Raw genomic sequence first — 27,865 nt, 5'->3', positions numbered from 1 at the left:
ATGAGGACACTGAAAGTGTCACACGTATATTTAAAATTGTGTTGTATTTTATTTATGTATTTTTAAAATATGAGTCTTTCTGATTAAATGCCAAAGGCTTGTTTATTCACATTGTACACATGCAATTTTATCTCTACCAGAGTGTACATGTTTATGCAGATGACACTATTTTATATGTTGCTGACTCCTCCATTGATCTAGCTGCTGGGGTTTCAGTATTATATAAACAGTTTACCAGTTATAGATATTTTACACACAATTTTACAAACACTCTCTGGTTCCTAGAGTATTTAAAAATGGTATGCGAGGAATCAGCTTCCAGTTTGGATTCAGGAGACAGACACTAGCTCTACTTTTAAGATTAGGCTTCAAACTTTTCTTGTTGCTAAAACATCTAGTTAGGGCTGGATCAGGTGACCCTGAATCCTCCCTTAGTAATGCTGCAATAGGTTCAGGCTGCTGGGGGATTCCCATGATGCATTGAGTGTTTCTTCTTCAGTCACCTTTCTCACTCACTATGTGTTAATAGACCCTCTGCACTGAATCATACTTGTTATTAAACTCTGTCTCTCTTCCACAGCATGTCTGTTGTCCTGTCTTCCTTCTCTTATCCCAAATGGTTTGCGGCAGATGGTCCCGCCCCTCCCTGAGCCTGGTTCTACTGGAGGTTTCTTCCTGTTAAAAGGGAGTTTTTCCTTCTCACCATCGCCAAAGTGCTTGCTCATAGGGTGTCATATGATTGTAGGGTTTACCTTACAATATAAAGTGCCTTGAGGTCACTGTTGTTGTTCATTCAAAGTGTTGAATTTGTTGAAATTCAACGCTCCTAATGATGAAGTAAGACTTCATCATTAGACTGAAACCCCCCCAAAATGAACCCTTAAATCAAGGAGAGAAAATTCTTTCAGCAAATGAAAACGAAACCAAGATGATCTTTTACCAGACGATGTGGAGGGGGAAGTAGGAGAGAAACGGCTGATTCAAAGTATACCATAACATGGTGGCGGCATCGTTGTGGCCTGCTGGAGGTCGAGGTCCCAGTCACCGGCGTTTATTCACTCACACACTCTCTCACACACACACACACACACACACACACACACACACACACACACACACACACACACACACACACAGTGTATAGTACTTTTATTTATTCTCAAAGACCAGGATAACGCTGAGATGATCGACGCATTACAGAATAGAAATCTCTTACTGCTTACACAAACTACAAAAACTCTTCATATAATTCAGTCATTAAAATGATAGCCTTTATCAATACTGGACAAATGCATATAGTTTAAAAGACACGCAGCCACTCCCCTCTTATGAACATCATCCAAATCCTACACAATTATAGCTCTTTACACAGAAATAAGTAAAAAAACAAAACAAAACAAAAAAACCTCACAATTTCTAATTTCCAATAAAAATATTCAGTATGCTAAAAATGTGAACTGTGTGAGCAGTCATTCACAGTAACAATAATGGTTATACGGGCGGTATAAGTTACACTAATAATATGCTGCAGTTCACATTTTATAAAAGATAACGCGGGTATCGTTGAGTGGCAGGACGACACTGTAGCAAAGGGTTAAAGTTGAGTTCGTTACGGTGTGGATTTAAGTCATATGCGTAAAAAATATACATGATATATGATGTATGTACATATATTATAATAGAACACACTTCAAAATACAGCGATTTCCAGTTTTAAAAGGCATCAGTAAGCATTTCCCAAAATGTAAGAAATAATTAGAGAAGAAAGAGCTCTATGGTGATATCCGCTAAAAGAAAAGAAATCCAGTGAAATTAAGGACATGAAAAGCAGTTCAACTCTGTCTACTGCCAGAGGTTTGCTCCCGAAAACAGAGAGAAATGTATTGATTGTCGCGCTGTTTTATCAGAAGACACTTCAGTGTTTTAAACATTAGTATAAACTTTTAAAAGGCGGATAAGGAATCTTAGCGCTCCTTCTTGGATCCACACAAGCTCAGAAAAACCTACGCCCGCATACACACATGGCCATGGTTGCACATGCAGTTCTCTCTCATTGGCATATGCACTTTTCTTGGTAGTAGGACATTTTATAGCATAATATCTGGGTTATAATAGCATGAAGAGCATAATAAAAGGAATAATTTACCCAAAGGCTGGAACTTTTCTTTAAGATAATAATAATAATTTTTAAAAAATCTGTCTGATTGCTTTGTGTGTGTGTGTGTGTGTCTCAGGTGAGGCCCTATAGGTTGCTGAAGAGTTCGTTTTTCTTGGTCCAGTCCATGGGCGGGGCTCTCTTGTTGGAGCGTTTCTGGTGGGCGAGCTCTTTGACCTGCTGCAGCGTCAGGTTCAGAGCCGGGATGGTGTCTGTGATTGCTCCCTGTTGAAAGAAAAGCAAGCGAGTAAGAAAACCAGGGAAACTCTAACAAGAGTGAGTGCTGCACTCTGTGTTGTCTTGTGTGGCGTTACCTCAGGCGGGGTGTTCGCGGGCGGGGTTGTGAGCGAGGCGTTAGACGAGGCATTGGACGGGGAGGGGCTGACGGACACCTTCGAATCCCTCGTTGCTTCTTTCGCCACGTTGCCGTTCACCTGCAAACACAAATGCCAGTGAGCATCACTGATGAAGATTTGTAAAATTCCAACTTTTTCCCAACATTCCTGTCAATACCAAACCTCTCCACCAGGAGGCAGCATTGGATTAGTTATTTTTTCCCTTATTAAGAAAAAAGGTACTCTCCGCCTATGAATGACAAACAGGTTGCAGGTTTTTCCAAGACGATTTTCACACATCAAAAATGTTTCATAAAAACAACTAAATACACTTCACAGCTCTGAGGTCCCTTCTTACTGTTAAATGTGTTCAATTTAGTGACACACACAAGATGCTTTTAATACTTCTGGAAATATCTGAGGGCAAAAAGTGTTATCTAATCAGTAAAATCTCAAAGTTAATCTTTGTTTTGATAAGAGTGGTGACAGGTGAAATCTGAGAAATTCTTCCTGGTTAAAGCTTTCAACGCTCCCTCATTTTTCCAGCAGCGTGCAGGAGTTTAAACCCTAACCTTTCCTGCAGTGTAACAGGAAGAATCAGCACTAAGCCTGTAAATCCTGACTGCATTTAGGTTTTTTAGGCCACTAAAAATATCTTTCACCTCCGTGACGATTTCTCTCTGACCTCTTGCTCCCACGCCCCCCCCCTCCCTCTCAGCTCTTCGACCTTTTGTTACGCAACAATACGTGGAACATGCAACTTCACCGCAGCACATGTAGATCCTGACTGGCGGGAAGTCCGGGGTCAGGCTTCACTTTGAGCATTTTTGGACAAAGGCCCAAAGTGAAAGGCTGCCGCTTTTAAACACAGTAGCTTCTTTCAGTTTGTGCTCTTCATCCGAACCCGGCCATTATCTCAAGTCATCGCCTGATTTACATAAAAGTCTAAGGTATTCACACGGGAACGAAAGACTCGGTTACTTGAGAGGCCCTCAGAAAGCATTCCTGTGACGCAGCCCCCCCCACACACACACACACAAATTTGCTGGAATACTGAAACCACTCATTTATACAGCGGCAAGATCTTTTCTCCGTATTATTGTAGGATCTTTACCTTACAATGAGAAGCCCAACAATCAGACAACCCTTTGAGCAAACACCTGGCAACAGTAGGGAGGAAGAACTCCCTTTCTAAACAGGAAGAAACCAGAACCAGGCTCAGTGAGGGGCAGCCATCTGCCACGACCAGGTGGGGCAGATGGGATGTTTACATGACAAAAGAAATGATGTGAAAAGGAGCCAGAGATAGTAGTTCAGTAAAGCAAGTTGCTGATTAGCTTAGCTTAGCGTAAACACTGAAATCGGGGAAAAAACACCTATCCTGATCTACAGCTGGCAGATCTGGTTTCCTTTAGAGAAAGTCAGGTTAAATGTCTCAACCCAGCAGCAATAAAGCTAATGCCAGAGGTTGAAGCTGGTGCCACCACCCGCTGTAGCGTTTGCCCAGAGAGGTTTTCTATAAAGTGGGAGTAGTTGGTCTGTTTTCAGTGGCTGGAGCAGAAAGACTGGCTCCAAAGAGAATTTTAAGATTTTGCAGAGCTGGCTTGCAAAACCAGTCTTCATAGCGCATGCTCACTCAGATGACACGATGCCCAGCTATCTATGTTTAATAACGTCTTTAATTTCTGAACTTTTGAATATATATAAATATATATAGAATATTTAATATAACATATATACGTATATGTACACACACACACAGTATAAATGGCATTTAAGGTGTCTTGATTGCTTCTCATAACATGAAATGCCACAATCCACCTTAACAGTTGGTACCTGCTAGCTATGTTCAATGGCACCGTGACTTCAAATTTCCTTTATTATTCGTCACAACAGGATTTGAAATTTTTAAACAATAAAAGTTAAAAGACTAAGAACAATGTTCATATTTCCTGCTTCCCATTTCTTATTCCTTGTGGTGGCGCTTAATTACTTTTGATCCGAGGCCGCTCTGTTAAAGATACCATTTATAAAAGACTCAACATTTCCTGTTTCCACTTCAAATTAAAAGCTCTCCAGTGTTTCAGTGGACAGAAACTGTGCGCCTGTGAGGAGTTTGAAAGTTCTTCCTCCTCCTGTGTCATATGTGGGTGGTGTAGATGTTAGATAAATATAAGGCAGGTACAACAAAGAGCTGTGTGAGTAAGCAAACGTGGCTTTCGGTGTAAAGCATAACGTTTTTTCCTGCGGTAACAAAGTGAGTAACGGATTTCTCGTCTAACTGGGAGTGTGTTCGCTCGCCTCCTGCTGTAAACGTCGACTGTTGTGTCTCAGCGGCATTACACCCAAATCCTCCGGCGGGATTTGCAGGAAGCTGCGACATTCTCCACGCCTCAGCCCAAAGTGCGTAGGGAAAAATCCTATTGTCGGATTTTTCTTTTTTACATTACTCTGTCAAACTTTTGCAAATAATTTCAAGTTAATGGCTGACTGGGTGGAGTTTTCTACAGGAACTACACACACAATTACAGGAAAGTGCGATTAATAACTCATTTCAGCAGCCTATCGATTCTCTCGTGTGGCGCAGCACTCCAAAACAAAAGCTGAATGCTGCTTTCCTTGCCTGGCCTTGGCCCGCTGGGTTAAGCAGCACATGAAGAGCAACAGAGCATTTAAAGCAGGAGCACTTCTTGTTTTTGAGTCTGAAAAAAAGACCTTTCCCTGCTAAAGCAAACCTCTAAGTGCTTCTGGTGGGTCTTACCTTCTCCTCCATCCCTCCGTTAACGATGGGCTCTGGCAGCGGACCTGTCAAAAACAAAATGAAGCAACTATTAGTCATCAGCATCAGCTCTCAGGCTCCCTGCCGTGGCACTGTCATGATACCTTCTGTCCTTCAGAGCTCCACTTTCCTAGATCAAGAGTTCCTCTTAAGCTCAACTTTCATCTCGCCAGCACCTGCTCTAGATCATCTATAATTCACCAGTGGGCCATCTCTTCGATGAGATGGTCCTCCTCCGATCAGCTATCTTTCAAAAAGCTCAAGTCAAAAATTTTCCCCATGTTTATTTATTTTTCCCACAAACAAACAAACACATTCCCATCTCTCACCGTTACCTTCCATCCCTCCCTCGGTTTCTCTGCACAGCCAAGAATTGCCTTTTTGTTATTGTAGCTTCTATCAGCTGCTCCTTCAGAGCTAATCTGAGATTTGAGCCCTCAGGTCTTTGCTGTGTGTGAGCGTGTTTGCACCCCTGAGTCTGAATGGAGCCTCTCCAAGTCCTAATACAGATCCAGCTCCAGGCTGAGAGGCCACTTGGAGCTGGCACCTTGGAAACCAAACAAAAGGTGCTGGCCAGCAGGGCTGCAGAGTGTGTGTGTGTGTGCGTGTGAGAAAGAGTGTGAGAGAGTGTGTGAGCGCTGACACGGAGAGTCGGTGTAGGCAGGTGCCCTCTGAGTGGGCAGCATGTGAAGAGAAGTGCAGGCAGTTACCTGGGAAACACCTCACTGGAATGTTTCTCCTGTAGAGCGCTATTATTTTAATCCTGCACTAGGTCTGACTGCAATAAACCAACTACGATTATTTAAGCATTGTGCTAATGTACAAATTTGCCCCTTTATGCTTTTACTCAAGTTCATTTTACAAAGAAACTCAAATAATCATGAGACGTTTAATACAAACATCAAGTACAAAATATATTTAAGTAATAAAACAATCATTTAGGTCATTTTTAGCATAAATATCAAAGACTTGTTTTGGTTTCTCCCTCTTAAATTAAAGTTTTCCTTTTTTGCTGTGATGCACGAAAGTAATCCGAGTATCGTTTGGATTTTGAATCTAGTCAGACTAAACAGAATCTGAAACAAGCTTTGCTTCTACTAAACTAGATGATGTACATTAATCTATAGCAGGTTTGTTGTATATACCAGCAGCTCAGGACCTTGGCCCTGACAGCTGACCCCCTCCCCACTGAGCGTGCCCAGGCTTTTGCCATGCCAACAGCTGGTGGCATCATGTTAATATGGGGGGGAACTCCTGTGGCAGAGTGGCACTCAGACGCTGCACCACAGCCAGCCACACACCCACACAGAGGACCAGCTGTTGCACCATGGAGGGACCCCGAGTCACAGGCTATGCTAGTGCTCCCCCTGGGGGCTGTGGTGGGTACACCCAGTCCTGAGAAAAGTTAGAAAGTCTTCGAGCAAGGAATTAGAGGCATCTCTCGTGCCTGTAATTATATTTAAATATTATTGCTATTACTCCTCTGATTAAAGACAAAATGTGCTGACTTTTTTTTGGGTGGGGAGGGTCAAACTATCCACTTGTGGTTTATTTAAGTTGCTGTGTAATAATAAACTTTAGAAGAGAGACTTCAGCATTAAAGCCTTCAGTTTTTTTAGATAAGGGTGATGTTTTCAGATCAAAAACATGGGGGGGAGATATCAGGAAGTGGCTTAGCATCTCTGTCTCTCTGTGATCCTTGGCAAAAGAATAAAGACAGAAAGAAACGAGCGAAGAGAGGAAAAAAAAAAGCGGGGTTTTAATGTGCTGCTTGTTTGGGAAGACGGAAGGAGAAGGCTTGTGTCCATAACATGTCTGATAAAGCAGCTAAATGCACTCATTTGCTCCACCCCTTCTGCACAACTTGTAAAGCCTCACAATGAGCATGAAATTGTGCTCTCACCAGTCAGGTGCTCAGAGGTGGGGGTGACCCGGCACCTCTTGAAGAAGGCGTCTGTTTCGGGGTCCACCACCAGCAGCCGGGTCTCGTGCCCGCCGGCTTTAATGGCAGCAACAACATCTGAATGAGTCTTACCCTCCACCGACATACTGTTCACCTGAAGAAGACAAAAAGAGGAAAAAAGACAGAGAGAGACATTAGACATGAATGAGATATTTAAACTTTGCAAAACCGTCTGCAAACCCTTCAAAACATGACCAAAAAAAGTCCTCATTGTTGCTTTTCGTGGTTGTCCATCTTCATTCCCACACAGAAGTGAACAAACTTCATCACTGTCAGGAATTTTTTTTTCCTGTATATTATCAGTTTGTTTGCCAAAGGCTCCAGGGCAGGAAATCCTGTGTGTCCACACACAATTGCACACGCACAGACTTAACAAAGAATCCTGAAACTTTCCATTATCTCTCATATATATGTCTGTATACATTTATAAACTCTGTTTCCTACGTCACTGTGACAGTTGCCCTTTAAGTCTGGTATAAGTGTCACGTGTCTCCCAGAAGACCAGCTGACTCCTCTGGTGTAAAATCTCTATGGGAAAGCATGTGAAATATGAAGGGTGTGTGTGTGTGTTTAGGTCACAGGGTGGATCTGCACGTCAAAGCCAGTCCTACAGAGGAAGCCGGACAATAGCTGCTCAGCCAGTAACAGCAGTAACAATGGCTGTCGGCTCCTCACAAAGCCCCAGACCTCAGTGGGTGGTGTGGCTGTCTGGGGCACCTCTCAGGGACTGGAAGCCCCTCTAAAGACTCCCAGCAGACCCTGTAGTCCTTTGAATCCTTCTCTCCTTTATAAATTCTATTCACTTTCAAAGGGAGAGGAGGCGTCCTTCACGTCAGAAGACGATTCTTTGCTCTGATTACGTTTTTAAGTACTGCACAGAAAGAGTCCGTTCACTCGGACCAGATGTTTGTTTGTTTTTCCTGCTTGTCATCAATTTTTTTATTTATTTATATATATATATATATATATATATATATATATATATATATATATATATATATATATATATATATATATATATATATATATATATATATATATATATATATATATATATATATACATACATACATACATACATATACACACACTGTAGGCAATTCGTTTGTGAAATTTCTTCCCTCCTAGATATTTCGCGATAAGCTGTAAGTGGTAATACTGCATAGTGGATGTGTTTAGAAACCACAGCAGTGAGTAAAGGTCACATAGGCTCTGGTGGCTCAATAATTGCATAGTTTAAACCCTCCTGACATTAACATCAGCACAAAAAACTGTACTTGGAGCTTCATGGCAAGGGTTTCCACAGCTGAGCAGGCAAAGAGGAAAATGATACTTACAAAGATTGCAACACATATGACAAACATCTTAAATATAAATGAGATAACTTGAATTATTGAATGTGAACAAAGGTCTCCATCTCCAACCAGGCTTTAGGTGAGGCCTGATTACAAGCTACACAATTATTCTCTATTTTTATCCAACTACAAAGAAAAACAGTGGAGGCTGTATAGAGCGGAAGTATGGCAGACTAATCAGGATACAATGCAGGGATATTTTTAGGGAGCTTGAAAGGCTCATAATAAGCTGCTTCTCATGAATAATGAAGCACTTTGTAACTATTTGGCACCTCTTTCAAAAATTGTAAACTTTTCAAACTAGTCAGATAATGTTTTTTGTTCCTAGTAGATAAAAATGTTTTAGGTTACTGAGATCCAGCCCGCACGCTCTCACTTTACCTCTACGATCCTGTCTTTGGGCAGCAGGCCTGCCCTTTCTGCTGGAGAGTCTTCATCCACAGCTCTGATGTACTGTCCCGGCCGCGCCCGCTCACTGTGCAGGTTGAAGCCATATCCGCTGGTGCCTCGCTGGATCACGCAGAGACGTGGCCGCAGTTCAGCGCGCACCTCTTGCTCCTGCAGGGAGAGACATCGGATGTAAACAACATGTATGTGACATGCACAGGGTATAGCAACATGTTTATAAAAATACCTCCACCGTGGGTGTCTGTTCAGCAAGAACAAGAGGCACAAAGATCACAGAGAGCTCCAGTGAGTCGTTAACCATGAATATAGAGCCCAGGTTGAACATGCAGCTGCCTGCTGCATGCTGCTTTGTTGTCCGCTGTGTTTTTGATAATCGAGAGTAAACTACAGCCGCTGTTTCAGCCCACGTGACTCTGTTTGCTCAACAGGAAGGAAAAGGGTCTCGGAGGCATGTGATTGGAGGTCTGCTGGGAAGGTTTTTCGAGAAAAACCGAGAGAGGCAGGGGGGTGGCTCTAAGGAAGGGACCGGTTCCGGTCCACAACCTAACTCATTTCGGGGTCTGCAGGACAATGGAAGCTGGGTGTTGACCTCTGACCGCCTCCCCTCTCTCCCATGTCCTGTCCTGTTTCTGGGATGGCAGGAAGAGTTAGAGCCATATTGTCATTCAGGGGAAAAAAACAAAAACCTGGAGCTCGGTCCCAGAACCTCCCTTCCGCTGTATGGATGAAGCAGTTTCTTTATTTAGCAAAAAGAGAACTTTAAAGGCTTTGTCATCAAAGAGGTCAAAACAGCAACATACAGGAGCACTGGTCAGGGTAATCTTTGTCACCGTGACCAAATCTGACCCGACACTCCCTCCACATCAGAGCGGCTGTGCTGTGCTCCCCTGCCCTTGATCAACTGTACACTGGAAGACAATGAGCCAGCTCCATAAATAAAAATCAGGTATGAATGACTCACTTTTCTGCAGGAAGTTCTTGCAGAGGCCTTATTGATTAAAATCCCTTTTAAACATCGCTGAACAGTGGACATGATAATAACCGAGGCAGTCTGACTCAACAGTTCCTGTCGTAATAAAACTCCACAACAGAACTGAATGACTTCACTGCATTATATAAACCAATCCTCCGCCACCCCGGCATAAAGCGCCTGAAAAAAGATAAAATCGATTTTCCAGGTGGGAAACATGTTTCATGTCAAGAGACACATGTTTCCTATTAAAACCTAAAGGGAAAAAAAAAAAAAAAGGAACTGAATGCATGTAAATTATATACAAAATAGAGGAATTAAAAAGGAAACTATGAACACTGGTGGCTCCAAAACAAGGAACTTCCACATCCTAGAAATCACGTGATCCGACAGCAAACCTCCTGCACCGCACTCGTGTTCATCAGCACAGGACCTTTGCCCACTTCAGGGAAACAGGCGACGAGTACAACAAAGACTTAATGCATCGTCTGAAAAATGAGTTTCATTTGAGGGGGGAGTAATGCATAAAGATGCTCTGCCTCCTGCGAGCTGTTTGTGTACTGAAGCAGAAAAAGGTTCATTTCTGCAGAATTATACCATTTATATTACAGCGCCATGTCTGCCTTGAAAGCACAGCTTAAACTATTAGGGGGAAATGTTCCCTTTTTATTTCCATCATAACATTAGATGAGAAGATTAAGAGAATCTTGTATGCATGTGAGCTGTAAGAGTTTACGATCATAAATAGAAACAACAATTGGAGCTCAAACTCAATATTTACCACCGGCGTTCCACGTTAAACTAATAGTCTGGCAGTTAGACCCAAACATACATATTTATCATTTCCTTTCCACTCCATTAGTAATCGTTTTGTATACACGTTAAAGGATAATGTTCACTTGAATAATGCAAGAAACTGTCCTCCACAGGATGTGTCTACACTGAGCAACCAAGATACAAGATAGTGCAACAAAAACAGGATACGTCACACCACGCACAGAGTTGCAGATACAGAACGATGTCTTGATTGTGAAGGCACTTCTGTAAACTGCGCTGTCTGTTCTCATCAGTGATGCAGACCGGCCATCTTTGTCTCTTTCGAGAGCCCCATCGTGCAGCAGAACGTGCACGCTACCGATCAAATGTGCTCCCGATAAGAGCAACAGTTTCATCACTCTGCGAACAAATTGCACAAAAAAATTTTTCGCGCATTGCTTAACCTTTATCTTCTGGAGTTACACCCAAGCTAAAAGGAAAAGGGAGCCCGCCCTTGCAAGTCCTATAAATTTAACAGAGGCTTTTAAAAGTAGAGACTAAAGGGAAAATTGGAGACCGTGTCTGAATTGGTGGCTCGGCGTTTCTTATTACTGACCTTCCCTCATTCTGAAATCCTGAATAAGAACTCTATGCACTGTTCTTCTGTGCGGTGGTAGAGAGAGGCTTTATCTGTATAAAAAGGCTGGCTCTCACCACAAATGTGATTACAAGTTATCATCTACTGGATGTAAGAGCTCTGAGTCTGTGTGATCCACAGTCACTCAGTTCACCATGTGCCATTTAAAAGAAAAAAAAAAACCCCCCAAAAGTGGGTGAAAATATCGAGTGTCATTCAGACACATCGAAGCGTCAGATGGGCCTGAATCTCATCATCTGGTGCTCTGGCTGACATTAGCAGTTCCTGCTTAGGGAAGAGAGGGTGAGAGAGTCTCTGGCAGGAACAACAAGGGAGGATTTGTATCAGAGAGGAGTGGAGGGCCGAGGAATCTCCACGCGGGTCTGAAATCTGTGGAATCTGCTGAACACACACGAGCCAGGAGGACAACTGAAGATGCCAAGTGTGTGTGTGTGTGTGTGTGTGTGTGTGTGTGTGTGTGTGTGTGTGTGTGTGTGTGTGTGTGTGTGTGTGTGTGTGTGTGTGTGTGTGTGTGTGTGATTATGCTGCTGCTACGCTTTACTCATATTACTTGTTATCAGTTTCACTACTGATAAAAATCTGATGATCGGTTACAAAATGAGGTGCAGATACGTTGGGCCCACAGGACTTAACATTCATGGCATGTTGTGTAAACTCCCTCACTCTCTCATACCGCTGCTCTTCCTGGTATAACCAACTGAGACTCGTGGTTAAATCAGAGTGATATGCTGAACTGTGAAGTTGTGTCTTCCCCTTCCGGCAGACTCGCTCTTGGCCTGAGCTCAGCTTAGATTAGGAACATCTGTGTAAAACTTTACTCGGATTAGGGCACTTCCCAGTCCAAGCGCATAATATGTGGTAGGAAAAATAAATTAATCCAATCAAAGAGGTGTCAGACATAAAGCCTGCTGGCCAGAATTGGCCCTGTAAAGACTCCAATCTGGCCCACTGCACGGCTTTAGAAAAATGTGAAAGCCGGGATTAATTGAGGACTTTTAACTGTATTTTCACAACTTTAACAGCTTTGCCTACTGTTACAGACCTCCTCCATGACCATTCATACTAAACCAAAGTAAATAAGTAATAGATAAAGAATTAGATGACAGAGAAATTACTGTTTTCTTTTTTACCGTCTACTAGAAAAAGCTTCCAGTAGATGGTGGCATTTCTGTGAATTAACAAACAATTTGTGTTATACCGTAATTACAGGACAGTCTAGCTTTCAGATCTTTCTCTGTAATTTTACATTTGTTTCTTATAACTGAGCCCAAAGTGCTGTAAATGATAGTAGTAAGTGATTACTTTCATTTACTACAGCAGTTTTTCTTTATGAAGTACAGTTTCAAAGGTTCTGAGATGTACTGTTGAAATTGCATTTTTTCCTTATATCAAGATATCTCAGGTTCAAGTTCTTTACACTAAAGGAATGGAGAGTTTCACTATTACAGCCCATTTAAGTAACCTCCATGACAGGAAAATAATGCCTAAGTAAAACAGTCGCTCCAAAAACAAGTCAATCCCAATATACTGAAATGTTAAAACACCCAGTTTCACAGAAAAATCCTCATTTTCAGCTCAAGTGAATAAAAAAAGCAAAACAAAAAGCAAAAGTACTCAGCCTCCTAGTTTTCACAGCTGATGTCCCTGTCGTGACTTTTAAACCTGTTTACACTGAAGTATTAATGGGAGTGTGACAGGTTCATGTCCAGGGTTTGGTTGCACCATCACACAGTGGATGGTGTTTTCTTGTTCAGCATAAAGCTGTACATGCCTGTGTGGGTTCTCTACAGTAATCTGACTACACCCACCCCCACCACACTCCAAAGACATGTATGCTAGGCTAAATGATGGTTGTTAGCCCTGTGATAGACTGGCAACCTGTCCCATGTCCAGAGTGGACCTTTATCGTCTCTATCGTCCTGTGCGGGCAGGGTGCCATCACATCAAGGTTAAGAAAAAAGAAAAAGAAAAAAAGGATTAGGAGGCATCATGGTAGCCGTCTTTCATATACAGTCTTTGATTAAATCTTTTTCACCTGTTACTTTACAGTCAAGTTTTTCTGTTGTGTAAACAACTTCTCTTTGGATAAAAAAAAAAAAAGAAGAAAAAGTTTGTCTCAAGATGAACACACACTCTCCAAGTGACACACACTTTCCCTTCAAGGAGAGAAGTGCCGAACAGGAAATGTTGACACATCTTTCCTCAGTATGCTTCCCCCTGTGCTGCCTTTACTTCTCAGAATGAAACAGAAATGCTACCAGGATGTGCCGCCGTATGCTAATAAATGAAACCGCTTTCATTAAAATGCCCAGAAGAGCCAGTCTGACCTCGTGCTATCTGTGTAGAAGCAACTGGCTGCAGATCCAAACTCTTCAGTCTGCAGTCACGTGTTCCTATGTTCATGTATGATGGCTATGTGGCAATGCAGGCAACTGTGCTTATCCACTGCATCAGTTTGTCACCTGCAGTGTGCACACAGCATAGAAATCAGGAATCATGGAAAAGCTGCACACATATAGGAAGGCTGTGGAAACCATTTCAATAAAAGCCTAATTTTTCTTGTTTGTTTGTCTTTTACTTTATACTTTTACCTGTGCTGAAAAAAGAAGGAAGAAAGGAGGGCAAATAGGCTAAGTTTGTACAACACAGAGGTGGGACTGATAAATCCCATGATACCAGGGTTATTCACAGCAGCTGTGACGTCGTATTGTGATTTCCAGCAATAAAACACTGACATAATTTCTGATAAGCAATCGAACTGACCATAAGCTGACTTTTAAACGTGATAAAATAACACGTTACTTCACAGAATCTAGTAGTTATTAAACCACTTGTAGCCGCTGTTACTGAAGCAGCATCAACACTCGGTTAAGTAACACTGGGCAGTCCGCACAAAGCCAAACCATTTTTTGTTAGTAGGAAGGTAGTTGAGTAATATTTGTTTGCATCTAGAGAAATCTCTATTGAAAAAAAAAGAAAAAAAAAGAAAGAAAAAATAAAACCTGCTTCCCAGCTGCTGCCGGCTGGTTTTCACTCTCACACACCTTCTTCCGGGCAACTCGTGTGTGCGAGTGAGCAGCTTCTATCTTGCTTTGAATACCAATAACTCCGAGACAATACGAGGTCCCATTTTAATATTCCAAAACCACACTTCTGAGTCACACGGCTGCCTCACAACGCAGCAGCTTTTAGAGGTTTCTTATTGAGCTTTTTTAACAGATCCCCCAACCCAGATTTGTGTGGCCCTCTTTAAGACTTGTTTCTGTCTTTCCTCAGGAAGCTGTGATAACCATGAGATAAGGCATGATGGCAAAGTTCAACTCACAGGCCTCTGAGTGAACAACAGGCAGCACTTAAAAAAAAAAAAAAACAACAAAAAAAAGAAAATCACATGGGGAGGAGATGATGCTGAAAATGAAGCTCTCTTATCTATAAGTTTTATTTAGATATGAAGGAAACTTAAACTGGCACACGAGACAAGGGATGAAACTGCAAACTACCGCAGCAATCTTATGGTTTCGTGCTCATATTTCTGTAGAAGCAAACGTTATATTCGATGTTAGCTGACGTTAAGTAGGCAATAGTTACGTACTCAAGCAGCTTAAAAAAAAAAAAAGACACAAACTGCAGTTCCTTTAATGGCCACTTAAATCCGGCTTAAAACCCCAAAGTTTAAGGTAGAAATAAAAAAAGTTTATAGCCACTGTTTTGCTATCTGAAAGTAATTTTTCACCATAATAATAAAAAAAAGTATATGAAAAGCGCACTTCACTCATATAAAATTAACTCTTTAAAGGTCACTCGCTGGAGCAGTGTGTTATTGGAGGACATTATAAGACTTTTGTTGGTCTTGTACAAACTCCTTGTTATGATTCAAATCGAGCCCTATAATGGGTTTAGGTAAGGGATGACTCACAGGATGACATATACAGTATCACTTTTTGCTGTAATTCTAGTCAGTGTGACAGTAGTGGCTTTAGAGCCCTTTCAATGCTACTATCTTACAAATATTATTGATTGTTGTGACGTTAATAGAGTGCTCACGAGAAGTGTGTGTGTTTTTATGAATGAGGTTTTCATGTTATATTATGCCCCAGTCACACAGGCCGACTAGTTAGTGCCTGGTAACCTTCAATCACTAGGAAAAAAATTAGTATTCCCTGTCTGGCGTTTGCTAGAGTTTAGGTGAAACTTGTTGGAAAGGGGGTGCTGCACCACAAGATGATGATTGCTTATGGTCACCCGTAGCTTGCACGGATGTTGCCGACACTCAGCTAGCCACTGAGCGGTAGTCAAACTTGAAAAAGTGAAATGGAAACGGCACTTTTTCAAGCCAAGTTAGTATCTTCCATGGAAACTACAGGTGACCGCAGCATCCTGCTAGTGATCAAGCCAATCACGCTTACCAAGAGGCACTTTATACCTCTTCGCAACCAATTTCATGCCATGACTGCCAGCAACTTTCAGCAGCCACTCAACTAGTCAGGGAATAAATATTATTCCTTAGTAACCATTGGTTGTCAAGTAGTTGCCAATCAGTTTCTAGGACTGTCTAAGCAATGCACTCCTACAGTTCGTGGATGTTCCTTGCTAACCAAGCTTCTTAGAATTAGCCGACACCTTAGCATTCCACCCTCCAGTCCAAATATGGTCGACCTCTTGCTTCAAAACAACAAACAAATAAAAAAAAAGCCTGTGAAGCTATAAATCTGCGGTTTGCCTCTGCTACGGTCAGCATATTGTAAAGATGAGTGCGATGGGAACGACATTAGTTTTACAGTGCGTAGCCATAAAAACAAAGCACTGGACAAACAGGAATGTTTACCTGATGATGACATTGGAATAAAAGTCAGGGGATCATCAGAGTCATAACGATTCAACTACTCTTCTTTTTTTGTTTCACATACCCAGGACAACAAAAAAAACAAAAACAAAAACAAAAAAAGAAACCCTTCATGTTGAAATTTCCTATTACATAAACTGTTCTCCTACCCAAGCAGCTGCTGTCGACTGCTGACGACATCCAATAAAACTCAAGTCCTGCAAATCATCAACTGCAACCTGTCACACTCAGATGGGCTCTGAATGCAGATGTCATTTAAAGCGGTCACTCTTTCATCTTTTTGCCGATTGCTTCATACCCCCTGTCGTTTTACTAAGAGTGGGGGAAGCTCTCCCATGAGTTTGGCCTCTTTGATCAGCATAACTAATAAGCACTAAAATGACACGCTGCCAGGCATCGTGGTTACACAGTGACGCGACAAACTGCTGACCTCCCGGCTCCTTGTGATTGCCATGTGTAGTTTCTAACAGATTAACAGCCTCAAGGGCAGACTTAATTAATGTTTGATGCAAACCTGGTTCCTTTTTAACCACAGCACAAGTTTTGCCCTCTTGAGTGTATGGAGCGCACCACTCTCTCAGGCGGGATAGGGGTGTTGGGTTTCAAGCTGGATCATTAAACCAGCTGGGAGGCAAGCGGAGAGCTGAACAAAGCACCCTACTGTCCCCCCCACTTCCATTTGAGGATGGGACAAACTAGCTGTACAAAAGATAGCAAAGAAAGGTTTTACAGAGGGTTCCCGTTACGATGAACTCTTTGGGGGAAGTCCTGAACACAGAACGGTAATGTCAGTCAACACAGCAGGGGTACACGCACTGATAAGATACCAGAGGGGCCTAGACTTCACTTCAGCGTCTTTGAAAATGTTAAAGTGAAGGTTCTGGCTTTGCTCGAGAGGTTTTTGTTGTTCGTCCACCCTTCAGTCCTCAGTTTTAAACTCACAGTTGCATCAAAACAGCCAGATGGTTTGTTCCATCGCAAATCAACACGGTTTTATCTCCTCAGCCAGTCTTCCTGTCCTTGACCCTCCACCCCTGCGGACCTGAGTGCCGCACGAGCCCAACAAACCAAGTCTGACCTCTCACGTACAAATACGCACACATACACAGCAGTTGATGTGGTTATAAGAAAATGCACCAAGAGGAAGGGAGGAGTAAATATAGAACATGAAAAAGGTGTCAGAGGGCTTTGCTTTTAAATTTGGCTCTCACAAAGCAGAACATGCAGATGTGAGTCGAAGCCATACGATGATGAAATCACCTTATATGGTACATATTGACGACAGCCTGCTAGGGAAAATATTTTGAACTTCATTCTCTCATCTCGTGTATTCAGTGTGTTGTACTTTTGCACACTACTATACAGTCTCACATACAAAAGTCTCAAACCACCACTAATCTCTTTTTATTTTGCTGTAGGAAAATGGGAAATAGGTCCAGTGATTTATTGAAACATGCGCAAACACAACGAGTTTGAAGGTCAACATTTGGCATGACCACCTCTGTTCTTCAACACAAACTCTCTCGTGCAGTTTTGTCATTTTTTAAGCAGTCGTCAGAAATATTTCTCCAAGCTTTTTGAAGAACATTCAAGAAACAGGACATTTTTCCTTTTTCTTAAAGACATGACTTTTAGATGATGTTCTAGGTCTGCCAATTCTTTTTGTTTTGTTGTGTCCTTCTCCAGTGTCCACTTTCCTCAGATTTTTCAAGCACACAATGCACACCCTGCTGAGATATGCCAGGTTTGCAGCTAGGAGCTCTCTTGGAATCACCTCATTGGTGCTAAAATGCTATTTTAAGCCCGTGAAAGTGTGTTATCTTTGATATACATATCAATCGTAGATTGAGCTAAAGAAATGGGAACAAATGATGTGTTTGTGTTACACTTGAATAATGCACAGGTTGTTGTTAAGTGGCTTAATAAATAAATGAATAAATACAACAAAAAAAAAAATACACACACACACACACACACACACACACACACACACACACACACACACACACACACACACACACACACACACACACACACACACACACACACACACACACACTAGTCTGAAAATGGTCAGGTACAAGGACTGGACTGAAAATGAGTGAAAAAGCATCCAATGTATGAAAAACAAAACAACAAAACCTTTGAAAGACCTTCAGAAAGCCTGCAGAGCTACTGCTCAAGGCCACATAAAAAAGTAAAGAAGAAATTCTGGCTCATTGTTATCACTCAAAACATGCCAAGGGGCTGCGTCACATTATTAAAGCCACACTTAGTTAAGAAAAGCAATCTTCTAAATGCATTTCTCTCCCCTCTTGTCTCTCCCTGACAAGTAAATGTAAGCAAACTTTAAAATTAGCCCAGGAAGGGCTGTCTCTCGTCAGAGCTGCACAGGAAAGGTCTATTGTATTTTTGTCATGTGTGCTAGCCACAGAAACACTATCACCATCATCATCACAAGTAACCAAAATTGACTTTGAGCCTAAAATGTGAAAAACGGTTCAGAAAATTGGAGCCAACTTCTTAAGATGACCTCACCAACAAGATATATTTAGGATTTTATTAATGAAAAAGACAGCGTGAGATTGTTTAAATGGATATTTGTGCTGCTTAAGTGTATTAACGCTCTCTGAGGGTGGCGAGGGTGGAGAGGACCTTGTGCTTTGGGAAGGGGGGTTATTTCAGGGTGCACAACGAGTCATTTCCCCCCCGCCCCCGGCAGGGCGCGGCGCCTCGGCTCATTGTCCGGCCGGGGTGGTGAACCTTCGGCAGAATGGAGAGCGAAATGGAATGTGACATTGTAGAGTCTCCATCCAGTATCCCACGGGACCCAATCGCCAGGCAGCGACCAAACCACCCACACACCCGCGCAGTAAGGGTTCAGGTTCCACCCCTGACCTGGGCCACAGTGGCCTTGGCTGTCGGGGACAGTGGCGTCGTTGTTTGGCTGGTGTCACAAAGGTTTCAGTGAAACAGAGCGCCGTTAATTGCGTGATACACTGACGCCACTGATTATTTATTACCTCCACGATCAATACAACAGTGTGCTGCTGATCCAACTTGACTGCAGACGCTTACACCGGAGTGCTGCCTGACAGTTTTTTCCTTTTACCAGTTCATGATTATCTGACATTTAAACAATGGGGTATATGAACATGTGCTGGCATTAAGAAAGCTAATGCTCATTTACCCTGATGGCCTGTGCGTTAAAAAAACGAAACCGTGGCAATTTCCCAGGTTGAGGAGTACCGACGGGGCCTTTGTTGCACGCCCTCCAATCGCTGCTCTCTACCATCATTTCCTTTCCTTGGGCTGCTGTTTGCTTTCCTCGCCTCACTCTTAAACAGATATTGCAACAAACTGCAATGTGACTGCCTTGCAAAACATTCCTGATACTCTCGTCATCTTGGGCAGCATTATGTGATAAAATACTTTCGAGTTTAATACGATTCCCACCCTTAAATTACACAAAAACAGCGTCTCAAATGAAAGCTTCCTGATAATAGATGAGTGGGTAAAGTGTGCTCAGTGGTAGCGCCCAGCAGCGGTTACTAAAACACTAAATGGATCCATATTGCCATTTTTGGTTATTTGCTTTAACAGTTTTACTTAACATTATAGAGGCAATTAACCAAGATATTAATACTAGAGTGCAGAAATCTGCAGTTCCTTGAATGACCACTGGAGCTCAGCTGCGAAATAAGAGTCGGAAAACATAGAAAGTATGTTTGGTTTTTTTTGCTGTCTGTCTTAAATAAAAAGCTTAAAACGATCAGTTACTCAACTCCCTTAGTTATGCGCTGCAATAGGCTTAAACTGCTGGCGGCTTTCTTTTTAACTCCCTATGTGTTTATATAGGACTCTGCATTTAATCATTACAGTGGAACCCTGACTTACGAAATTAATTCGTTCCCGAGCAGCAATCGCGCCTTTTGAGTGAATGATAGGCTATGGGCTAGTTGCTAACTGCAACAACAATACATCGTTCAAGTGGAACAGCGAAGCGCAAGTACGAAAGCCAAGGGGGTTGTCACATGATTCGGAAGGCATTGTGGGTATTGTGGGCTCAGCCAATCAGAACCAGCGGATTTCGTTACGCGGGCATTTTGCCGTAACAGGGGCAGAAATATTGCCGTTAAGTGCCTTCGTAATTTGAATTTTTCGTTAAATGGGGTATTCGTAAGTCGGGGTTCCACTGTAGTTATTTCTATTAATTATTTATTATTACTGGCTCTCTTCCACAGTGTGTCTTTTTTCCTTTCTTCCTCCCATCACCTCAGATGGCCCCGCCCCTCCCTTAGCCTGGTTCTGCTGGAGGGTTCTTCCTGTTAAAAGGGAGTTTTTCCTTCCCACTGTCGCCAAAGTGCTTGGTCACAGGTGTTTATTGTTGGTGTTTTATCTGTATTATTCCAAGGTCTTTACCTTACAATATAAAGCAATATGAGGCGACTGTTGTTATGATTTGGAGCCATACAAATACAACTGAAGTGAACTGGATTGACTAGATTTGACTCAATGGCTCCTTGGCAACTGCCTGATACAATTCTGTGGAGTGTGGGTCATTTATCTTTATGTAGCTGCTACAGACGACCATAACAGGTCATGAATGTTTCTGCTGCTGTGTCCACATTATTAATGATTTGTTGATATTGCACTTCTAGTTTCGCATAAACAAACACGCAGCGGGAAAGTCGTTAGGCTCACAAATACAGAGATCTCCGAGATGAAACATGATGAAGCGCATGACATCCTCCGCCCCACATATCTAGCAAAGAAAAGGGCAGAGAAGGGTGACTCCCGAACTTTCTCACACATGGGCGTGAAAAACCAGCTTGCGCACACACATGAAAGCACCCACACAGAACAAATAGAAACGCAAAGACATGCCCGGGCGCATGAGCAAACGTCAGTCGGTCAGAATGAATCACGGAGAATATCTGATCCTGTCAGACAAACACAATGACGCGCAATTCATTGGCCAAACACAGCCTTGAACAATACCTGGCTTTGTCACAATGATAATCAGACTGACTAACATACAACTTATCAGCTGGACGCACTGTTTACTTAGAACCACAACTCAGTGTCCACCCCTGGGAGATCCCTATTCATCTGGGCTGCATTAGCACTCGTAATGTTGCATGCATTTGCCCTTTTCACTGCCGAGCAATGGTGAGATTGCTTCCCCAGCATTTAGACCACAGTTTACTCTGCACTAAGCTGCTAAGAGTCTTCTTGCTGCCCATGAGGAGGGGGGGGTTTGGGTGGACAGAGGATCACGATGACGAGGTGGTAGAATCTCTCACCAACAACAATGACAGGAAACCAGCACAAACTTCCCAGGAACTGAGCACAGGCCAAGACTCCACTAGACGCCCGCAAGCAGCCAGAATCACAGCCCTAACTACGCTGGCTCAAAGAGCCAGTGTAGGTGTGGCCGTTTCAGCCTCAACTGCATGACAAACGATCACAGCAAGCTGACTACTGATCTATTAAGAGGAAGTTAAATTTACCCAGCATCTGCCTCTGAAGGCGTTACATCACATGTCAGCGAATGAAAGACAAATCACGTCTTTTAAATGAGTATATACAAATCAAAAAACCCTTAGTGGAAGTTCTGCTGCTGAGGGCGGAAGCGAGAGTTTCGTGTCTTTGCTGAAAAAAATCTATTAAAAAAAGAGCTATGCAAATCCAGCACTGCAGGCCACACAGATTAAGTCCTCCCACACAACATGTTATCCTGAGAACTGTGCTTTCTATGTACGGACTGCATTAAAAAACAACACGTATGTTCACGAAAGGTCTTTAATGAGCAGGTTTTATATGAAAGTTCAGATTAGAGGAGAGAGAAGTGACAAACAGCCAGCACATCAATAGACGAGTCCCTCAATTTAGGCTCCTGCAGTCTGCGTGGTTTCTGTCGGCTGTACTTACACACACACTTTCCTCTGTATACAATCTCAACTAGGTTCAGTCAATTACATCCGACACTAGCGGTCCTGCCTCTCCCTCTAATTAGTGTTTAAAGTCGGGCTTAAGCAAGCAGCAAGCAGTCAAGTCCTCAAAATATCCCACTCCCGCGCTCTCTCTCCCTGCAGTCCACGTTAGATAAACGTCATCTTAAAACACATTCTTAAAAAAGAAAATCTCATTTTCCCACAGCTCATGATTGTATTCCAGTGAGTAGGAAAAATGACTAAGAACATCAAATTGTCAAAAATACAGCAGGTGCTAATAAATCTTTGTGTTGACTGAGCAAATAACTGGCTGATAGTTTCAGCTCCAGTTTTGATGGCATGTTATACAAACACCTCAATCGCTCAAACTCCGCCAGAAAAAATACACTCATCCCCACAAGTCTTGCAGCAAAAGCTCAGAGAAGAGCGTATCGGGCACACTTCACTGACCTCCACAATAGCAGGGTAAAAGTTTTACTGCCCGGTAAACAAAACGACGACCTTTGGAACGGCTGATGTGTTTTGCTCTCCCCCCCCCCCCCGTGTGTTTTGTTCGCCGCTGACGACAGCGGCAGAGCTGATCACTTCGACCTTCATCTCTGCTCATCCAGTTTTTCACACCTCGCTTTCTCACTTTCGCCTACCTCCATCCTCGCACATATATATACACATGCACCAACTTCACACAAACTGCACACAAGCACCATCAGTGTAACCATGGAAACCAGGGCTCCTCAGCTTCCGGGGAGGGCGTTGTTCTTCGAACCCTCTTTTGTGTCGCTTCAAAGATGAAGCCAGACAGGCGGAGTGTCCGTGTGGCCGCTAAACCAACACTGTGTTTTTCAAGGCTGTGTGTGTGTGTGTGTGTGTGTGTGTGTGTGTGTGTGTGTGTGTGTGTGTGTGTGTGTGTGTGTGTGTTTTTTATTGGCTTGGCAACGGGATTCGAGACAGGAATGCCGGACAGGATGTAGGAAGAAAATTCCAGAAACAGTAAAGTCAATGCCAAAAACACCCTGAGGGTGCCTGTGAATGCAACGTAGAAGCAAGCAGACTTTAAACAGCATCCCTCAAGTCCAATTTACACTCTCATACTCTCTACTGTGTCCCCAAGTTACTTCCTCAACCTGTGGTTTGTGCCTTTACACAAAAACAGAAATTCCCAGCTAGGCTCCCTACTCACTCCAGATCCTCCGTATGTTAAACTCTGGGAGACAGCTGGAATAAAAGATCCGAGTGGTGAGAATGAATTTGTTAGGAGTGCTGTCGTTTGTTTCCCGCTGGTTTGCGTGCCAGCGTGCACCGCACTGCCACAGCTGCATTAGGCCATCTGTGGAGACTATCGAGAGTAAACACAGGAACAATCGCTGTATATTCCTAGGACAAACAACATAACTGAGCAGTGCTCGAGTGCTGTGCACAAGCGTAGGCTGTTGCTATTTTCATGTGAGGGAAAAAAAAAAAAAAAGAAGCTTAAATAAATACCAGAAACATGTTTCCAGAAAAGTCCTGCATGCTCTGGGTATGTGAATGCTGTCATTATACTGCGGGTACAAGAGAAAAAGTTTATATACATACACATGCATTATGATAAATGCAACACTGTGTCAAATGAGCATGAGCGTCAGATTTTTGAGAACAGATGACTAATTTCACTGATTTCATCTAGACAACCGATCGCTTTATGCTCCACTTGGTTTTGTTGCTGCATCTCTTCGGGTTTACTAAGCAGTGTAACTGGACGGCTCTTCTCGTGAAGGCATTTTTACTCATTTACAGAAAAACATGAGCCATCTATAATCAAAATAACATGGTTACCAGATCAGGTTACATATTTTTCCTCTGGTTTTGAGTGCTGTCAATCAGTAAAACAGGTTTTTTTTTTTTTAATCACGTAAAAGAAGAAATCTGGCCTTGACGCAAAAGTTATCTTTTATAGCAAAACCTTTCCCGAAGACTAACAGTGCTCCATTCTCATTGCGCTTGAATTAAGTGTGGCATTTGATATAGCAGGCCATAAAGTTTGGTTTGTGAGGCTGCAGCATTGGGATGCAGTGATTTAGCTCATATCTGACCAACTGAATTGGTTTTTTGTTTACACTGGTGACTCTGGAGTCCTTACGGGTCTATTATAAGGCCCATCCTTCTTTCATCCCTTCATTACGTTGATGACAAACCGCTCTATCAACCAATCAAGTCCACAGACTCAAACCTCTCTGAACTGAACAACTGTCTAATAAACACCAAGAAATGGACATGAATGCAAATATTATTGACTTTCAACTCAGATAACAGAAATTCTTACTGTTGGTCCAGACAAGTTGTATCCAAGCATCACCATACTACATCAGGTTTAATGGCTCCACTTTAATTTTTGCATTTTAAGTTTATTCCAATTTATTCTTTACTCGAGATTCTTTGTTGAATTTTTCGTTTGTTTATTATGTGTTTTTTAGAAACTGTTTATCACTGGTTCTGATAAGTATTATACAAATAAAGTTTATCATCATCATAATCTACCAACAAAAGACGGGTGGAGCTAGCTAAACTTGCAGTCCACATGGAGTTGGCATCTTCTCACACTGTCACAGCTTCGTCCCTCTGCAGGGCAATATGGTTGGCAAGTGAAGTTTGTTAGCAAGAAACTAGTTCCTACATGAAACTGCTGACAACAGAGTCTGGATTTTTTGCTTTTTTGTTTTGTTTTTGAGTAACCAGGTCATGATTCCTGAAAACAAGCATTTCTGGTTAGTTTCTGAATTTGTTTTTGGTTCCATAAGGTGGAAAAAGAGGCAGACATCGGTACAGCTGTGGCCAACTCACAGCAAAACAACCTAATTTCAGTTTGCAGCGTCATCGCCTGTTTGTTTTATCTTTTAACACCTGTGAAGGAAAAAGAAAGAAGCCGTCTCGCAATTAAGTGTTAATGGAAACATCTTCCAATTAATCAGCACTTAACACTTCACCCGCAGAAGATGATGATTATTATATTAAGGAAAAAATGAAAGCTTAGCCGGTCCCTCTCTGTCTCTTTGCGACGGCTGCTGGCTATTATGACCCTTCTTTCCACCTACAGTTAAGTACGGAGGATGAGCACCGCACACAGACGCAAACAGCCTCAGGGATAAACATCCGAGACGCTGCAGCGAGGGACACAGATGTTCCAGACTGCAGGGACCCTCGTCCTCTTGAGTGCTTACACTCGGGAAACAACAAGTGGCTGACGCAGATTGAGAACATGTCCCTAATTTTTAAAGAGAAAAAGATCAAAGGGTGAAAAAAAGGCACTTAGTGGGCTTCATTTTGTTTCATTTTTTTTTTTTTTAAAAGGGGAGTGGGAACTAAACTATTTCCTGGTGATTGTTGTGGATGGCTCACAAATGTAAGTCATTTGTTTTTTGTGGTTTTCTACATTGAGGGTACATTTTTTCCTTTTTTTAAACTGCTCAGCTTCAATGTGTCACTGTCCTCACATTTTCAAGTAAATTCTCTTTAACGCCAGAAAACAAAAAGATGATCAGATTGGTACGAATATCGATCGTTGGTATTGGTATCGTAGCAAAGCTGAAAGGTTTGTTTTTTTGTGTTAGATAACACAACAAAATGAATTGTAGAAAGTAAACATCACAGTGATTTAGTGGTCATGAAATGTCTTCAGACTGATGATGATTCATCTCATGACACACTGCTCTCCCCTACATAAGCTGCCTTTATAGCTTAAAAATATTGGCATTGGCAATATAAGTCCTGTATCTCTCAGCACTGTGAAAAACATTAGGAAATCAGTTATTTGGGAGAAGAAAGGCACAGTTTGAGGCCCTGTTTTCGTGATCTCAAGCCTTTCACCCACAGCAAATGCCCTGCCAGCAAAGCCTGCCCACAACCTGGCAACACGTGGATGCAGCTGACACAGAGCACCTATTATCTGCATGAAACAGTACCTGGGTAAAAGCAGGGAGCTTTGATGCAGTTATCAGCACTTATATCTAAGTGCCATCATTGGCATAGGCATAGATTGTGGGTGGGGATGCTTGGAATAAAACCACAGAAAGAGGGGCTTTTATTTTGAAAAGTTATGGGGGAAAGTTTTGATCTGTGGGAAACCTGGTGCCTGATTTTATAGTGAAACATTTGCACAACGCAGAAATGGCAAAACTTGGTGCACGAAAATTCTCGTGAAATGCGGGAATTTACCAGTTTCATGTGTCTCACCTTCTCAGAGCTGATGCTCAGCTTCTTCTCCACGTGTCCGTGGATTTGCCCGTTAGTCTCTGGGATCGGCGTGGACTCTCTGGGCGTCTCTTCAGGTGTCTCCTCTGGTGTCGTCTCCTCAGGTGTCGTCTCCTCAGGTGTCTCCTCCTGCTTCACCTCCTCCACCACCTCTTCTTCTCGCGGCTCATCTCCGTTTTCTGTCCCGTTCACTTCTCCATCCTCCTGCTTCTCCTCCACCACTACCTCGTCCTCCTCAGTCTTCTCCTCCTCCTCCTCCTTTTCCACCACTACCACCTCCTCCACTTCTTCCTCCTCGAAGGGTAGGGGGACCCCGTCGGTGACAAAAGCTTTCAGGCACTTCAAGTTGTGCTTCTTCAGCAGCTGCTCCGTGTCCGGGTCCACCACTATGAGCTCCAGCCAGCCCACGGTGGCTCGTATCCGGGACACGACCTGCTGGTGGCTCTCGTTCTCCACGTCCTCCCCGTTCACGTACACCAGCCGGTCGCCGGCACGGAGCCCGGAGGTCTCTGCCGGGCTGTCGGGCTCCACTAACCGGATGAACTGGCCCGTCTTACCTTTCTCCCCGTGGAGGTGAAAACCGTAGCCGTTGTCCCCCTTCTCCAGCGTGCACAGCCGGGGGCGCAGATACTGGCTTTTGCTCGGCATGTTCGGCTTCACTCGCATTCACGCTGCTGCTGCTGCTCAACCTGTTGCTGGTTCACTGTGGAAATAACTAGAAAGCCTCCTCAGGATGCTGCCGAGGAAGATTATGTGTGAATGAGAGGAACCCTCTTAAAAAATTAAAAAACACCCACCCCCCGCCCTGCTGTGGAGACCAGTCCGTGAGAAACGCTGCTGCTTTGCTTCTTCCTAATGTGCTCTTTGCAGCGGAGGTGATCTAAATCCTGAGCGAAGCCCCTGCTCCTGTGCGCACTGAAGGTCCTGACCCGGGGACTGGGCTGAGGCCGATTAAACTCAATCAGCAGACGCTCCCTTTCAGTGTTGCTGCACAAAACAAGTGGAAAAGCCACTCAGGAAGAGGGAGGTGCGTTCACTGAACGGCCCAGCTGGCAGCTTCATGCAAACTAGGGGCCAGTGGAGGAGCAAATACAAATCGAAGCGCGATGATTTCCGAAAAACAAGAAGAAGAAGAATTTGAGGAAAACAATACATATAAAAAACACACACAGAGTAATCCTGGGGATTTTAAAATCTGAATCAATTAATTCTTAGTTTTAGCTTTTACCTTTCTGAAGTCACAGGTAAAACATTTGTTTGTCATTAGCATATTCACTCCACACGCTGCTGTAGAAACAGTCATTCCACTAAGGTAGGGGTGGAGCCCATAAATTATGAACTTTTAACTGGATTTTCTTCAGTTTTACAGCTTTTGCTAAATTCATACTACATCAAAGTAATTAAGTAATAGAGGAACAATTAAATCACTGAAAAGTTCCTGTAGAAATTTGTTTGGTCA

General features: G+C 42.9%; 1 protein-coding gene across 1 annotated transcript; it reads right to left on the bottom strand.

Moving 5' to 3' along the window:
* Positions 1-1,132: 1,132 nt before the first annotated feature.
* On the bottom strand, positions 1,133-27,679 carry nherf1b (NHERF family PDZ scaffold protein 1b). Its single transcript, XM_004560663.6, has 7 exons — positions 27,635-27,679; positions 26,389-27,473; positions 8,969-9,145; positions 7,173-7,326; positions 5,252-5,295; positions 2,470-2,589; positions 1,133-2,380 (listed from the first exon to the last, which is right to left on the bottom strand). Exons 2-7 carry the CDS (start codon positions 27,070-27,072, stop codon positions 2,243-2,245), a joined length of 1,317 nt encoding a protein of 438 aa, XP_004560720.3. The 5' UTR covers positions 27,073-27,473; positions 27,635-27,679; the 3' UTR covers positions 1,133-2,242.
* Positions 27,680-27,865: the final 186 nt, after the last annotated feature.

The sequence above is a fragment of the Maylandia zebra genome, linkage group LG4, assembly GCF_041146795.1.
Source record: "Maylandia zebra isolate NMK-2024a linkage group LG4, Mzebra_GT3a, whole genome shotgun sequence".
Classification (NCBI taxonomy): Eukaryota; Metazoa; Chordata; class Actinopteri; order Cichliformes; family Cichlidae; genus Maylandia; species Maylandia zebra.
This window is presented reverse-complemented; position numbering and strand designations above follow the sequence as displayed.